At 47.5% G+C, this 17,135-nt stretch overlaps 1 protein-coding gene across 2 annotated transcripts in view; it reads right to left on the bottom strand.

Annotated features, from left to right (window-relative positions):
- EGFR (epidermal growth factor receptor) overlaps positions 1-17,135 on the bottom strand; it is a 210,416-nt gene that overhangs the window by 6,502 nt on the left and 186,779 nt on the right. For both annotated transcript variants that reach the window (XM_019451039.2, XM_019451041.2), the window contains exons 21-27: positions 8,708-8,863; positions 7,717-7,792; positions 4,567-4,713; positions 3,021-3,118; positions 1,475-1,642; positions 1,024-1,071; positions 206-308 (exon numbers count right to left, since the gene is read on the bottom strand). In XM_019451039.2, the coding sequence (XP_019306584.1) occupies positions 206-308; positions 1,024-1,071; positions 1,475-1,642; positions 3,021-3,118; positions 4,567-4,713; positions 7,717-7,792; positions 8,708-8,863 (796 nt within the window). The remainder of the gene's footprint in view (positions 1-205; positions 309-1,023; positions 1,072-1,474; positions 1,643-3,020; positions 3,119-4,566; positions 4,714-7,716; positions 7,793-8,707; positions 8,864-17,135) is intronic.

Here is a 17,135-nt window from a genome sequence, read left to right as displayed (position 1 = left end):
ACTTGAGCTCAATACAAAGACCCTCACGTGTGCTCGGTCGCTTTGTATTTCTCTGCCTCTCACTGTCTACATTGTGTCTGTGAATTTGCCAGAGTCCCCACCTCCGGATTAGCCTGAAGGAAGCATGTCCTCTGGGCACCAGGGGACGGAGGCTGGCCCTGCTGCCTGGGGAAGCCGATGACCGTGTTCAGCGTTAGCCACTCACCAGGTGCCGGGAGGAAAGTGTCATCCATGTTGTCCTCAGTCAAGGTGCCAGTGGGGTCTGAGCTGTACCGCTGCAAGAAGCTGTCTTCCTTGAGGGGGCAGCTCTGAGGGGAGGGAAGAAGGCAAGGCTATTAGTCGGTGCTGCTCAGACTTTGATGTGTATAAAAATCACCTGAGATTTTGTAAAATGCAGATTCTGATTCAGCAGGCCCTAGAGAGGGCCTGAGATTCTGCATTTCCAGCAAGCCTCCTCCCACCCCCCGGATGATGCCAGTGCTGCTGGCTCACAGACCACAGAGCAAGTGGCAGGGACCTGGTCAGTGCTGTGAAGCAGGGATTTCGGCAACAACAGAAATGTTCCGTAATCTGTGCTCTTCAGTGGTTGCCGATTGAAATTGAAGCAGACACGTGTGGCTGGCGGCTTCTCTCTTGGTAAGTATGGGTCTGGATCAAGGCTTCATGTGATCAAGCATGAGCACCCCTTGGAAGGCCGGCTCAAACACAGATGGCTCGGCTCTGCCTCCAGCATTCCTACGTAAGTAGGTCTGGGCCGGTGGCTCCACAGTTTTCATTTCTCACAAACTGCCAGGTAATGCTGCTACCCCAAGCCCACCAACCACATACTGAACAGCACTGTGATAAGTGATAGCTATTACTGGCCTCAGAGTAGGGGTCAGGGAAACCAACCAGGGAAGAAAGGAAGGAGATACAGGAAGGAAAATCAAGATTAGTTGGGTTAAGACAGGCATTTTCTATGTCCAAGACAGCCCTGATCCAGAGCTGTTGTTTAATCCTGGTTTATTAGTTGTTCACACATACCCCATTTCTATCGATGCAAGTCACGGTGGAATTGTTGCTGGTGGCACTCTGAAAGAGTTAAACAAACAAACAAACAAAAGATAAACAAAAAATTGCTGATCGTACACTTGCATCTTCTCTCCCATTTCCACTGACTGGTGGGTCTCATGGAGGAGATATAACAAAGGTGCTTAATTTCGTCTTGACCCATTAGCTTTAGAAAACTAGGCTTCATTCTGATTTAATTCTAATCCTTAATAGACCTAAAAAGGTTATGATCCAGTAGAGGCAATGCAATAAGAGAATTCATACACTTAACTGGTTCATTCTGACATTGGCTTGACCATTGGGTTGAAATTTACTTCTTTGACTCTATGTACATTCCACTAGATGGGTCTCATTTTCTCTCACTTTCTCTCAACATGTCATTCAAACCAGTGGATACAGCTTGAGAGTGAATGACGTTTCCTACCAGAGAACTCAGGAGGGGGGTCCGGGATGTGGAGGGGCTGTGGAAGAAGCCTTGCTGGGGGATGAGGTACTCATCAGCATCTACGACGTCTTCCATGTCTTCTTCGTCCATCAGGGCGCGGTAAAAATTGGAGTCTGTAGGGCTTGGCAGATGCATTCTCTCATCTCCCTGGTGCAGAGATTGTGAGACAGTTAGTGAGGCCCAGAGAGATGCTAGTCCGCTTCCTGCCTAGAGGAGGGATCTGTGGTCACAAACAGGGAGGCCTATTTGTTCGCCAATTTAGTTATAACAAAATCACCCTGGTTCTCTGAAGTCTAGCCACTTCCTTCCCTCCCCTATTGACATTAAGACACTAAAAGTTCTTTGATGTTTTAAAGGCCCTGGACGAGGGGCGCCTGGGTGGGTGTCTCAGTTGGTGAAGCGTCTGACTCTTGATTTTGGCTCAGGTCATGATCTCACGGTTCATGAGATCGAGCCTTGCATTGGGCTCTGCTCTGTCGACACAGAGCCAGCTTGAGATTCTCTCTCTCTCCCTCTCTCTGCCCCTCCCCTGCTTAAGCATGCTCACGCTCTGTCTCTCTCTGTCTCTCTCTCAAAAATAAATAAATAAACATAAAATAAAATAAAAGACCCTGAATAAAATAGAAACAGCATAAGAGGAAGAAGACAGGGGCGAAGCAGCAGCATTTATTGAGTGTTACTATGCTGTTAGGTGCTGTGGTCATTTGTAGTAAGAAATTTATCCCTACTCAGGACACAGAACTCTTAGACCCCAGGAATTTCCGAAGTGATGAGAGCTGCAAAGGTGTCTTTTGCTACATTAATGAGTGGCTTTAGGACCACACCCAAGGACTGGAACTATCCGTCTCACCCCTGATGTCTTGGAATGGGGGAGGGGCTGGAGGTTGCATCAGTCCCCATGGTCAGTAATTTAATCAATAATGCCTATTTAATGAAGACTCCATATAAACCCACAGGGACCAGGGTCAGAGAGCTTCGAGGCCGGTGCACACATGGAGATTTGGGGAGAGACACCCAGCTGGTGTCAGAGAACTGCTTGCTTGGAGGTGTGTGGAGACCCCCTCTTCCCCACCCCCCAACACACACCGGAATGCTAAGCAGCACCTTTGGGTGCTATGCGATATATTTTGCATTCATTATTTCACTGACTCAATTAAAACAGCCCCGTGAGTTTGGTTTTAACCTAAAGTGGGAAGTGGAGAGCCAGAGATCTGAAGCCAGATTGGTTGACACCAAGCCCCGCTTCTCCATCAGACCGCGCAAAGGCTCTGGCTAACTGAAATGTAAAGGTGACATACGGGAGGGGGTGTGTCTGGGCACTAGACTTTAGAAGGGAATGGCAAATGAACTTGGAGGCACCACACATGCCCTCCTCTTAGTTCAAGGCTTGCTGCAAATGCATTGAGGATTTAAGGACGGGACCTGAGAGACAGGGAGGCCGAGCTGGCCCACGATGCAACACAGTGACATTTGACGCCCATCAGAGGGACCTCTCCCAATGGAAGTTCAGACTGTGATCTGGTACCTGGATGACAAGGTAGCGCTGGGGGTCTCGGGCCATTTTGGAGAATTCAATGATCAACTCACGGAATTTCGGGCGACTGTCTGCATCTATCATCCAGCCTGGGGAAGGAATGAGGAAAACAGTACAGTCAGGCCCTGAAAGAAATGATAGAAATGGCACTGCTTCACGGGGGCATTTATGGTGACCTCTTTGTAGGCAAATAAGTGATGCAGAAACCTAATCTCTGTGATAGACGTTTCTGTCTTGGCAGACGAGCGTTGGTCAGTTTACAGACCGTGATGACACAGTACACTTGAATCAGAATGACAGGAGCATCCTCTAATTTTCTATGCCTACTCTTCCTAGAGCCGGAGTGCCGGCATTTTCACCGCAAGTGACCCAGCATCGAGGGCCGCACTATCTGTGAACTGCTCTGACTGTAGGCAGCCCCCGGCGTGCAGGCTCTTCGGCAAAGTCCTCCCTGGACGTCCACGCTCATCTATATTCACTTGGCAGTCTTGCAAGCTGGACACTAGATTCAATTTAGAGAAAGTTAGGGACTTTCTTTAATAGCCTCAGGGTTTGGGAACTTCCCATCCTGGTGCTTTCATTGTCTTACATATTCAGTAACCAAGCACGCAAGCGAGGGGGGTGTTCCCGAGTCTTCCTTAAGACACATGTTAACCTCGCTGGCACATTTGATTACACAACGATCTAAGTCTGGATCAAACAAGCTGGAGGAACGGTTCTCAGCTGGAAATCCTCGCGTCTCTTGAGGGTTCACATTTACTTTCTATCAGCAGGATGTCAAGCTATTTTTGGACAGACTGCTATGTGACCTTAGAGGAATCATGTAACCTCTCTGGGCCCCAGCTTCCCCGGCCCAAAGCGAGGAAGTGAGAGTAGCTTACCTCTGTGGTCTGAAGTTCAGAAAGGCAGTAATATTTACATCAACTTGGCCCTATCATACCCCCTGTGCTCCCTTCTTTCATCAGTATAACATTACCTTCAGAGCCTACTGAACGCGTGGAATAACAGCATCAATCAAGTTACACACTCTTATTTAGATTAAAATGTGTACTTGCTACACTGCACAAGACCTCACGTTGATCTATTATTTGAAAGGCTGAAGTCAAGACACAAATGTTGATTCTGTTAGCCTCATGTGCTTACTCATTGTCAGGCATTTAAAAACATTCTGTCTCTCTGGTAACGGGCCTCAAAACGAGGAGTGCCTTTTTCATTGAGCAACTCAGAGACTAGAATATTTCGGTGTAATGGCTTATGGAGGAATTTGATTTTATTTATTTGCTTCCAAACATGGGCACATGCCAGGTCACAGTGCTCAAAGGGTCAAGCAAGTGCTTCCTGAAGAATGTTGGGAGAGGGTGTTTACAGATGTTCCTGGACTTGAGTGCCTGCTGTAAAGATGTGACAATATTTCCTCAGGGAATCAGAGGCCTCAATTTTTTTGGCTAAGGGCAGTGATGCCTTTCCAGGCACAACAAGGGGCTGTGAGTGCCAAGGTCCAGCTAGGCAAGAGTGGATGGCCACAGCAGTCACTCACACTTGACCATGATCATGTAGACATCGATGGTGCATATGGGTGGCTGCGGGAGGCGCTCTCCTTTCTCCAGGATGGTCGAGATCTCACTTGCAGGGATTCCGTCGTAAGGTTTAGACCCAAAGGTCATCAACTCCCAAACGGTGACTCCTGAGAGGATGAAGAGTTGCTTTACGAGTCGATAATAATCACACGGCCTTGTCTTTAGTCATCATTTACATGTTTCTAACATTTAAAAACCCATGTTCCTGTGGCTTTGGGCCATTTGCTTGAGTGCTGGAAGACTCATTTTACCTTTGGGTAAAGTGGGATAATAACAGCATCTGTCTTAGAAGACAGTTGTGCAGATCAAATGAGATAACACAACGGAAATGTTCAGACAAGGCCAGGCGAATAGTAAGTGGCCAATAAATGGTAAACTTCAGTAACAGCAACAATGACAACACAAGCACCGTAATGACATACATGTTATTATGCAAGGAAGCAGGAGTCACACACTCAGACATCTCCCCTAAACGACTTGGATCTACGGAAGATGGAGACCTACAGACAGGGTTATATACACTGCACGTTTTAAAATGATAATAAAAACTGGAAACCAGAGAACCCCATAATCTTTTTAACAAACCTAAAAACACCATACCGTTTATTTCAAAAAGCCATCAAGCATCATGAGTAAAAAAAAAAAAAAAAAAGCAAAGCAGTTTTAGAATTGGTGTTTTTTCAGGCCCTCCCTGAGTTCTGACGATCCTTCCATCTCTGTGCCTCCTCCTTTGACAGAATTCTCTGCTCTAGAAACCTGGACAGCGAAGGAGCACTGGGGAGACTAAGAGAGGAGTCCGGTGGGACTGAGCCCAGGTCCTCGACTGCATGGAGAGGGACAGACACAGGATCCTGGCAGTTTCCTGATAATCCAATTGGTCTGATGACAGACTTTCTTTAGAGCTGGCCTCTAGATACCTATTACCACAGGTCTGCTTGGATCATCCAGAGGCCATCACCAAACTGAATGACCTGAATATGCAACATGCAGGAGCGAAAAATGGAGTAAAGTAATGGTTCAGGGGTAAGAAAGTAGATTCTCCTGTCCTTCCTCACCAGTGTCAATATGGACTGGATGAAAAAATATCTCATCTCCAGATCCATGAAGTCAATGAATTCTCCTATAACTAGGTTTAGACATTGTGTTTAAATATGCACATCGAGAGGTGCCTGGGTGGCTCAGTCGGCCAAGTGTCCGACTTCGGCTCAGGTCATGATCTCACGGTTTGTGAGTTCGAGCCCCACGTCAGGCTCTGTGCTGACAGCTCGGAGCCTGGAGCCTACTTTGGATTCTGTGTCTCCCTCTCTCTCTGCTCCTCCCCCACTCGTGCTCTGTCCCTCTGCCTTACTCTCTCTCTCAAAAATAAAGAAACATTAAAATTTAAATGTGCACAATTCCTCTGGGAAGTCAAGGTTTGAGTGGGCCTGAAACATGGCACAAATTCTCTTTTCAACTCCTAAGCATAACACATACATTCCAAATTTATTAAAATATTTTGTCTTGAGTGGGGACTAGAGAGTGGGGTAACAGGATATGTTTTCTAAACTAAAACTTCAGGCTTACGTTTTAACAATTCCAGCATACTGCCAGGGACAGCAGATCGATCCTAATGGCTGACAGCACATCTTCCACCGAAATGAAAACCACATGACCGCCATAGTGATGCTGAGTCTCTGATACTGGTTGTAATCATTCAAAGGTATTAAGTCACAGAACTGTAGAGAGTGTTCATTGATTCAACAAATGCGGATCAACTCACGGACTGTGAGTTGGCTCACGCCAGTGGCAAGAACGGAAACGCAGCCACATGATCCTGGACAAGCCAGACCTGTCGTGATTGTGATCTCACCCACCGTGGTTAGGGGCTCAGGTCTTATTTGGAACATACGTGGAAAACCAAAGAAGGATGATACTCAGAGAAGTAAAAGCCTGCTTTAGTTTAAAAATAGTTTTTGCCTGTTGTCTGGAGAATAGATGAATGTGTGTAGAACAGGAAGAGAAAAGACCCATGGCAACTCTTGCTATGGTGTCACTGAGGGAGGGAGGTGACAATGCGGATGCCTCTGGCCGGGATTCAGGATCAGGAAAAGAAGCATTTCCTCCTATCCCTCTTGGGGAGTAGACATATCTTGGAAATGATTGAACTAACAAGGCATCAGAAGAGATTTATTTCCTCATCTGGTTCATTCATGGCAGGCAGCCCCGCTCACAGGCACGTGTAAAAATTCACTTGTTCACCCACAAAGATCTCTGTCTTTGTAAAGCTTGCATTCTCAGCAGAAGACAAAGATCCATGAAATTAAAGCACATTTAGAATATTAGGAAATCAATAGTACTATGAAAAAAAAAACACTAAACAGATGATATCCTGAATGATTTGGTTTTGTGATAATAACTAAATTACTCTTGGAAATTTGTTTCAATATTTCTCTCCCCAAGTACCCATTTCTACGGAGGGGGGTGGCCCCACCCCTTCACCCCCATTGCTTTAATAGGGGATATAGACGGATAATTCATGGATAAATATATTAGATGAGCTGTTTGGCAGCCTTCCAGCAGATTGCTGGACTTGTGAGGGCTGACTGTGAACAGGTGTGGGGGCCTAGCACAGCAGTCAGTGAAAATGTGCTAGTGACACTTTCTTAAATGGTGAGGCCCTTGTAGGCTCAGGACGTCCTTTGTACAAAGGCAATGAGGCAAGAATGGGAAAGGAGTGTTTGAGAGGAGAGGCACAGGCCTGTGCAGGGCCATGGGGAGATTTGGAGGGGGAAACAGAGAGTCAGTCCCTTTGGTTCACTTCAAATCCATGGCAAGAGGTCAAGTTTGGTTTGATGTCGCAGGTACAGGCATTTCCTAAGTCCAAGCTCTCTCTCCCTCCCTTTCCCCCCTCTTGACTAGTTCACTGATATCTCCAGTGACAGGCAGTGTGGTAGTTAGACTCCATTTCCTTTGTCATGTCCTTAGTATAACAGACAGCAACGAGGACACTATTATCAGCCATTGTCTCAAAAGACAGTATTTGGATGACAGAGCATATAATGTAAATCAACAAACGATACAAGCCGGCTGAGTCTCAGTACGCATTCATTAGCATCAAGATTTTGACTCACCATAGCTCCAGACGTCACTTTGGTGGGTGTAAATTCGGTGTAAAATTGATTCCAAAGCCATCCACTTGATAGGCACCTTGGAAGGATGAGAGAAAAAGTAATAAGGTAAACTGTTAGCTTCCCTCTGTTGAAAAAAAACTAGATCACATTGGAACAAATTACAAGTGACAAATGTGGGAGAGCCAGGCCACTGTACCCCAGTACCCCAGGAGCAGTGCTCCCCCCGCCAGCGGGAGGAGCAAGTTTAACACCTGGTAGAAAACGGGGCTATTCTGTTGGTCCCCACATGCAGTTTCATAAATGCCTCAGCTGAGAATCTTTGGTCTGTGGGCTCTTCTGGTGAACTGGGTGCACCTGCTGGGGGCTGGGGGCCCTGGTCGTGCACTGTGGTCCTAGCCACCTCACGTTTACAGGTATTTGAAGCTGCTTGGAGCCATAGAGGCCAGAATGAAGCTTAAGAGGGGTACAGCCGCTTCGGAAATCCTGGGGGACCTGCACCCCTCAGTGCTGGGAGAGAGCCCCCCGGAGGACCCTCAAGCCTGTCTGGGAGGAGGGAGCCAACTCTACAAGAGTCACGGAGACCCTCGGGAGCTCTAGAACAGCATGGGGAATTTTCCATATTTCTAAGATGTCCTCAAGAGCTGTGTGCCACCAAATTAGCTGTAACACTTCCCAGATGCTCCTCTGAAGGGTGCTATATCCTGGAGGAGGAGGCTGAAACCTAACCTTGGCCAACGGTCACCTGAAGACAGAGCTGGCTCTCGGTCGTGGCTTTGGCCTCTGGACGTGATAGAACCATCTATACCCACTCTGCCAGCAAATCCTGCTCTCAAAGCAGCGCCTCCAGCCTGAGCGGCCAGAAGACGACCCTGGCTCGACCCAGGTGTCAGGGCAGCTGCTGTGACCTCACCCAGAACTTCTGAGAAGGTCCCCTACATGGGTCAGTTTGCTGGCAAGAAAATGCTTGCTGGTCTACCAGCCAGCTTCTTACTTTGCCTCCTTCCGCGTGGTATTCTTTCTCCTCGGCGCCAAGCAGTTTGGCCAGCCCAAAATCTGTGATCTTGACATGCTGTGGCGTCTTCACCAGGACATTCCTGGCTGCCAGGTCACGGTGCACCAAGCGCCGGTCTTCCAGGTAGTTCATGCCCTGAAACATGGGGCCGTGCGGTGAGGGAACGCACTGGTTAGCCGACTCCCCTGGAGAGCGCGGACCTGGGTTCATACAAAGATGGCAAGGCGCTCCCCTGGGGAGAGCTGGTGCCTGCGCACAGGGATTTGAGGCCATCTTCACACAGGCTCTGAGCTTTCTGCGTCAGGGACTTGTGTTTGCACCCATCTGTGTGCTTCCCCTGCAGGACACAGTTACTTGCACCCTCAACACTAGTAACCACCTTCTAAATTTTTTTTTTTTTAATGGTAATTCATTTTTAGAGAGAGAGAGAGAGAGACAGAGTGCAAGCAGGGGAGGGGCAGCGAGTGAGGGAGACACAGAATCCGAAGCAGGCTCCCGGCTCTGAGCTGTCAGCACGGAGCCCGGCATGGGGCTCGAACCCACAAACTGAGCCGAAGTTGGACGCCCAACCAACTGAGCCACCCATGTGCCCCAGTAACTACCTACTAAATAGTGACAGAGCCAGAAGTCTGCTGTAGGGCTGAGACTTGGCTGGACGACTGTCTGGACTCGGGCAACTGCGCCCCCTGCCTGGTGTCCCCTTCCCTGTGCTTAGTTGATTTACGAAGCAGGGAAGGTAAGGGTGCTCACCAGGCTGGGGCAGAGCCCTGCTTCTGGGTGATGTGAAGCCACACTCCCCTCCTGCTTCCCTGGACGACCTGACGGGATTCGCTACCAATGGAGAAGATTGTTTCTTTTTCCAGTTTGATTTTTTTTTTCATTGCAATCACGTGGATACTGCATCTGCTTTTACAAGGTGGCCCTTCCCACCCCCTCTTTGGGTTGCCGCCCTAATTCTGTTGTAACCAGAGTCACTGCTAAAGCAAAAGAAAGAAAGAATACTTGAGAAGCACCCACCACATTGCCTGACACCTGAATTCCCAGAAGTGTTACCCCTCAACTCCTGTCCTTGCCCACAGCTTTCTTGGGGTCTGTCGCACGCACTTCCTGCTGGCAGGTGAGGTCACTTCCGGCCGCTACTCCTCCTTGCTCCATGCCTGCCTGGCTCAGCCAAGCTCCCTGGGACCCTCCCAAGCTCCAACCTGTTGACATGAGCGTGGCAGCTCTCACCTCTGTGCAGGGCCAGTCTGGCAGGTGGGAGAAGCCATTAAGTCCTGCAGACATCTTATGTTGTTTGTCCCACATTCTCTCCCACTTAACTCACAAATGTGCCTCTCTCTCACCAGCCGGGAGAATGGGCCAGGTTTCCAACCTCCTTTACAGCCGACACTCATGAGGTCCCCAGTAAAGACAGGCACAGAAATGCTTATTGAAATGCATGAAATGGAACCAAATGGGCTTCACTGACCCTGTGTTACTCTCTAGCTTTTTCGTAGCTATGGCGGGACTTCCATGTTGGGGCAATGGCAGGGAGTACCTGTAGGTAGGAATGGATTCCCAGATTTTCTGGCAAATTCTTTGCTTCCTTTTGCATGGATATTATTAGTGAAGTGACATTAAAATTTTTTTCTTATTATTTTTTTTAATGTTTATTTATTTTTGAGAGAGAGACAGAGTGTAAGCAGAGGAGGGACAGAGAGAGAGGGAGACACAGAATCCGAAGCAGGTTCCAGGCTCTGAGCTGTCAGCACAGAGCCCGACGCGGGGCTCGAACCCATGAACTGTGAGATCATGACCTGAGCTGAAGTTGGACGCTTAACCGACTGAGCCACCCAGGCGCCCCCAATTTTTTCTTTCTAGAGCAAAACTAACCCTCATAGGAAAGTAGGATCTTAGGAAGATGCTACCAGTAATTAGTCTTTGCAGGCTATTTTTGAGGGCTTCAATGTTTTTCTTTCCTTGGGAAAAAAATGATTAATTCCCATGTCTCTCTTCTCTGTGGTACTATCTAGAAAGTTCCTGAATGTTTAAGATACTGTTTGACTTAAGTGCCCCCGTTCTAAGATTTCTCAGGTGCTGCATAATAAGGTTAATAGGGCTCACGTCTACTCAAGAGGAAACCAGCAGGCTCTCCCTGGGACAGCGTTTCCAAATTAGGGATTATTATTTAGGAATGGCATGTGGAGAGTGAGAGGGAAGGAACAGAAGCTGAGAAAACACTTCCAAACAGAAGGCTGACTTACTACGCCCTGTCACCTCTCCCCACGACCCCTTCACAGGGGGCTCCATTCATCAGCTTCCTTTTCTCCTTTGGTTCCTGCTTGGTCCTCCTGTCTCTTATACAAGAGTAAGTCCTCTATTAAACATGGTGTACTCTTACCCATTCCAAAAGGGTTAATTGAGCTTGGCCTCTTGCCTGGTTAGCGCAACATGTGCATTCCAAGCTGTATTAGCTCACTTGTTCTCCCTCCTTTCTTCTCTCTCTTGCCCTTGTTTTCTCTTTTTCCTTCCACCCTGCATGGCTTGCGTGCTCATCAGACCTTTCCCGAAGATTTCCTCAGTGGTAGGGATCACGTAGCTATTGCACATTCATATAGTAATGATCACACATTAAGTCCTGACACATGGGAGCCCGTCAACCTTGCCCTATCCCTCTCGCTTTATTTCAAATTTGTGCTCTGAGTTCACAAGACCCCCAAGGGGGGACGTTAGAGGGAATTTCCAGCTTCGTCTAACTACCATCTCAAACCTTTCATTCTGCCTATTGGAATGCCTAACAATCTGTGCACTGGACACATTTGCACAAAAGTTGTTGGAAAATGAATGAATGAATGAATGATCAGAGCAGTGGACAGTTGTGAGCACTGATGATGTGCCAGGCATTTCAAATACACCTCCAAAGAAAGCCACTCTGGCGCTGGGGTCCTGGCACCCACATGACCACCTTGAGAGCCGCCCCAGAGGGTCTAGAGGCCGGTCAGACCAAGTGCTCTGGGTCCTTACGACCACCATTGGGACCCAGACCTAATTTCCTACTGATACTCGCATGCTGGCCCAAAGGCTGCCTCAGATGTCGAAGAAACTCCAAATAAACAAACAAAAAGACCCTCCGGTCTTTAAAGGACCAGAACCACTTTAATAAATTGTGACGTCTTCTCAGAACATCAGTCTTTAGAGAAGCCTTGGGAATGGGGAGGAAAGAGCCGTTTACATCCTCTGGAGCACCAGCTAATCAGCCAGAGGGGTTTAAATCAGAGATGATTTGGGGGCGGCAAGATTAGGCTCATTTGAACTTAGATAAAACTCTGTTCATCAAGTCTCTGTCCCACACTATAGAGGCAGTTTCAAAGACCATCTCAGTGCCCAGCAAAGTTATATTTTAACCAGTCAGCAAAGATAAGAGACGTGATAAGAGCCCATCTACACAGAGAACCACAGGAAGCTGTATCAGCACGGGCTCAGTAGGGCCTCTTTGGGGAGCTCATTTCCTGAAGAGATCCTCTCTTTAATTTAAATCAACATATTTATTTTTGTTAATTACTACAGGACAGCTAGGATGAATTTTGAAATACGAAGGTTATACGGGAATTTGAAGAGCCAGCTTGGAACCTGTATGCACACAAGAGAAGCCCAGGGATATGCTTCACACGGATATTAAGGATTTTTCTGGCATACCACCTACGGAAGAAGAAAGGACTGGGGGTGGTTGGGTTTGACATTTACAGACTCTTTTCCCCGAGGGCTGCAGCATCCTACAACTCTTGGGAGGAGTCCAGAGTGAGAGGCTGGGATCCATTTCTGTTCTATTTCATAAACAGCCATGGGGAGTCCATTGACCCCTGACTTCGTGAGTACGGAAATGGCACAAAGTAGGAAGTAGAGAGGTTGGCAGATGGTTTTGGCAGAGTAAACTCAATAGTATGTTTCACCTACCACTGAGCCCCTACCCAGAAGAGGTAGAAAGTGTCAGAATTTCCAATCCCAGACAGGGCTCGTTTGGCACCAACATCCTACTGTGAGGGGACAGGAGACCAGCCAGGCTCACTGGTCTGTGGGTTCTGCCCTGAGCCATGACAGCAAGTGCAAGAGTACGGAAAATGAAAACCACGATGAGATATCACCTCACACCTGTCAAAATGGCTAAAATTAACAACTCAGGCAACCACAGATGTCGGCGAGGATGCAGAGAAAGAAGAACCCCTTTGCACTGTTGGTGGGAATGCAAACTGGTGCAATCACTGTGGAAAATAGAACAGAAATTCCTCAAAAAATTAAAAATAGAACTAGTCTACAACCCAGCAGTTGCACTACTAGGTATTTATCCAAAGGCTACAAAAATGCTGATTTGAAGGAGCACACGCACCCCGATGTTTATAGCAGCACTATCAACAACAGCCAAAGTATGGAAAGAGCCCAAACATCCAACAGCTGATGAATGGATAAAGAAGATGTGGTTTATATATACAATGGAGTTTTACTCGGACATCAAAAGGAGTGAAATCTTGCCATTTGCAACAACGTGGATGGAACTAGAGTGTATTATGCTAAGCGAAATAAGTCAGACAAATATCATATGATTTCACTCATATGTGAAATTTAAGAAACAAAACAGATGAACATAGAGGAAGGGAAGGAAAAATAAAAACAGAGGGAGGCAGACCATAAAAGACTCTTAACTATAGAGAACAAACTGAGGGTTGCTGGAAGGGAGGTCCGTGGGGGATGGGCTAAATGGATGATGGGCATTAAGGAGGGCACCTGTTAAGGATGAGTACTGGGTGTTATATGTAAGTGATGAATCACTGAAACTTTATGTTAACTAACTTGACTTTAAATAAATATATTTAAAAAAAAAAAAAAAAGAGAAGAATACAAAACAGTATGGACTTGGGAGACTGGCTGCCTGGGGCCCAATCCTGATTTTGCTACTTAACTAGCTCAAGACCTCGGCAAGTGACTTACACATGCCTGTGCCTCAGTTTCCCCATATGTAAATTGGGCTCCTCAGATGGTTAAATAAGTTAATCCATGTAGAACACTCAGGATGGTGCCCAGTGAAAGCCCTTCATCATCTCCCCCAAACTGCCAAATCCACCCACACTTCTCCCTCCCTTTTGCCGTGAGCTTGAATTAGGCCGCGACTCCTCCACTTTCCCAAAAAGTCTGATCGTGAACAAATTCCCGAGAGGCGCCCTTTGCTTTCTTCATCCGAAGCTGTCTTCTTGTTGGGGCTTACGGGGCCCTGCCGGGGCCTCCCCTCCTCCTCTCTAGCTCCACACCCTGCCCTTCCCTTCCCGCAGCAGCCCAGCTCTCAGCCCCTGAGCTGCTCTGCATTCCTGACACTGTGGGATGGCCACCTCTCACTGTGTGCTCACTGCCAACAGGCGGGTCAGGCCTCTCACTCACGTCTCCAGCACAGAACTCTCGAGGCTAAGCCACAGGCTGGTGTGCCCATCCCCTGCCCATCCCTCCTGTCCCCTCCCCACTGTCCTCACAGCACCTGGTGCCTGGCTGACAGACTGAGCCCACCTTGCCGGACCCCGTGTGTTCTTCATAGCAGCCTGCGGGAGTCTGTCCTCCCTGCACCCAGCTCTCCTGCTCTGACCATTCACTCCCTGCAACACTGCTAGCTGTGTGGCTCCGGTTCCCTCACTGGCTTATAAACTGGGGAGATAAGAAATTTCATCTTATTTATACATCTATTTCACACGATTCCTAATACTGGCACATACACGCCCAAGAAATGACGAAGTGAAATATCTAAACGTTGGTATTTTGATGCTTTGATATTTTAATAGCACAGTAACTTTTGGCTTTTTAATGACTTCCTGCAAAGCGATCATTTAGGTTGATTAAATGCAACCGTAACCTTTTGTGGAACATTCGAGAATAAGTAAAAAATAATCCAAATAACTGAAATTTCTGGTAACTGGATCTACTGTTTGGCTCTGTTGCTGATCTGTCTTGTTGCCTAGGTGTTTACGGAGGAGGGTGCTTTGCAGGGGAATCAGTTCCTGGAAGTCGTCCTTTCTGAGGACAGAGCAGAGGTCAGTGGTGAATCAGCACCCTTGGGCTGCACCTTGAACCTCACCTTGATGAATCCTGACCTGGAGTGTAGAGGGAGCTGACCTGAGTGGGAAGGCCAGAGCCCAGGCGGGACCAGGAGTCTGTGCATCTGAAGTTCCAGAGAATGGAGTGTCTGTTTGCCACGACACCCTGGTTAGACTAACAGACTGTAGCTCTTTTCCTAGTTCTTCAGCCAGCATGATTTTCATTCTCTCACACCCCTGCTCATCTATTATGACCACAGTAGAGTTTGTCAACATGGGTTTCATGACGGGGCACCCAGAACCGAACATACATGGCCTGGAATGTTCTGGCTACATCAGGGTAGAACGAGCACTTCTTTCTCCTCACCTGGACCTGATAACCTACGAATGGCTCTGCCCATCTTGTCTCCTCCCCCTTTTAGCGGCTCCCAGGCAGTGACGGTTCTGACAAATGTGTAGCCCATGAAAACACCTGGGGCTTCTTCAAATAAACTTACACCACACCAAGTAATCCCGTGTACTTCTAAAATGAAAGCTTTGAACTAACTTTTTAAGTTTATCCTTATTAAACTGTATCTCACAGCCTGACCTAAGCATGGTTTGGTGCCCATCGAGCTGTGGTCAGAGAATGGCCCTGCAGCCCATGTCTTCCCGAGAGCCTCTGCTGCCTCCTGCCTTCTGTCTTCAAACCCCACTGGGGCCTGATCCCGAGGATCCGCGATGTATGCCAATTCCCTGAAAACTCAACTCCGTGAGATCTTAATCAGGGTTAGGTGATGAGAAAGTTCTTTTGTCCCAAAGGTTTGGGAAAATGACGGAATAAGCACAGTCCGGAGAGCTTGCTTTCCTGCAGGACTTTGCAATAATGTGCGGGACAACGGATACTCGGAGGGGTATTTTCCAAGAGATGGATGATAGGATGATAGGATCTTTCAGATTAGAACATACTATAACATTATTGTGCCATCTGATATATTTTCGGACTTACTAGCTGCCTTATGTAGCCAGAAAGAGTGGATACACTTTCTGAAGCAGCTAAGTCCCAGCAAGTGGGAGCTACCCGGCCTCATGAGCCAGGAGCTTAGGAAAGAAAGATCTTTCTGATGGGGGACAGGTGGCGGTCCTGAGACCGGAGAATAGAATCCATTTTCACCGTGTACGGTGAGGGGCTGTGGCTCTCTTCTGCTCTCCCAGTCCCATCCTGACCGAGTCCCTTCCTTCTTCTCTTTTCTTTTCCTTTTGCCCAGGTGATATAATTTGTCTTCTCAGCAGTTCAGCCAGGAAAATAAACTTGCCTAACAGTGGCCAGCTCTCCATCAATATTGAAAAAACTTCCCAAGAGAGTCCATGCCTTTGTAAATCAATGCAGGACGTTTATAAGTCAATGCATCCCACTTTAAAAATGCCACGAGTTTAGTTTCTGGTCAGCCACTAAGTGTTTCTGGGTGGTTTCAAAAACAGCATTTCATACTTAGATAAAAAGTCACTAACCCAAGAGCAAATTTCTCTCTTCACAACTGAGGAAACCATTATTTTCCTTTCCCTCCGGGACAGGCACTCCATCACTACAGCTATTCAAATAGAGTGGGAAAAGATTTCTCTTCTGAATTAGAGAGCAAATCTACCCCAGACCGCTAACAGCCACCACCTGGAAGAACATCAATGTGAAGTAGAGCTAAACAAAGTACAATAGACAGAATAGTGGATTTCAATTAACGGGCTGAAATTGTGAGCAACGTTATACAGAGAACGATCTTGCAAAACTCTCAGGCCCTGGAAACTCAACTCGGGGACTCTGGTAACTCCTATGACAGGGCCCAGGCAAAGCTGAATTCCTCCTTGCTGTGGCTACCAGCATATTTATGTTTGTGTGTTTTTTTTTTCCATTTTGGTCGGAGAAGCTGGTGTTTAGGGTAAAATACACTTCCAACTTTGTAGACACCAGGGGTCAGGCAGACTGAAACGTAAGGTTGCAAAGGAGAGAGAGGAAAAAAAAAAAAAAAAACAACTCACGACTGCGAGAAGATCCGGAAACAGGAGATGCTCTACTAAATGAAAGCGGATGTACAACTCGAGGAAGACAGCATTTCAGCTTAGATATCAGTTGTTGATGCAACAAAACTTAGCCAAAATACGGGGCAAGAAACGGAGAGAGGGAGCATTCAGTGAGCACCACATGCATGCGGGAACCATGATAGATGCGTCACAGAGGCTAAATGGGGTTGTCCTCGCCACCCGGGAGGACCAATGGCAGAATCTCGTTTACAGCCAAAGAGACTAGGCACAAAAAGACAAGCAACTTGCCAGAGGTCACATGGCTAATAAATGCCACCACTGAGATTTGGATCTACAGTCTG

This window comes from Panthera pardus, unplaced genomic scaffold (assembly GCF_024362965.1).
Source record: "Panthera pardus isolate Hobbes unplaced genomic scaffold, ASM2436296v1 HiC_scaffold_8, whole genome shotgun sequence".
NCBI classification, from domain to species: domain Eukaryota; kingdom Metazoa; phylum Chordata; class Mammalia; order Carnivora; family Felidae; genus Panthera; species Panthera pardus.
The sequence above is the reverse complement of the archived record's forward strand: the minus strand, read 5'-3'. Positions and strand labels throughout refer to the sequence as shown.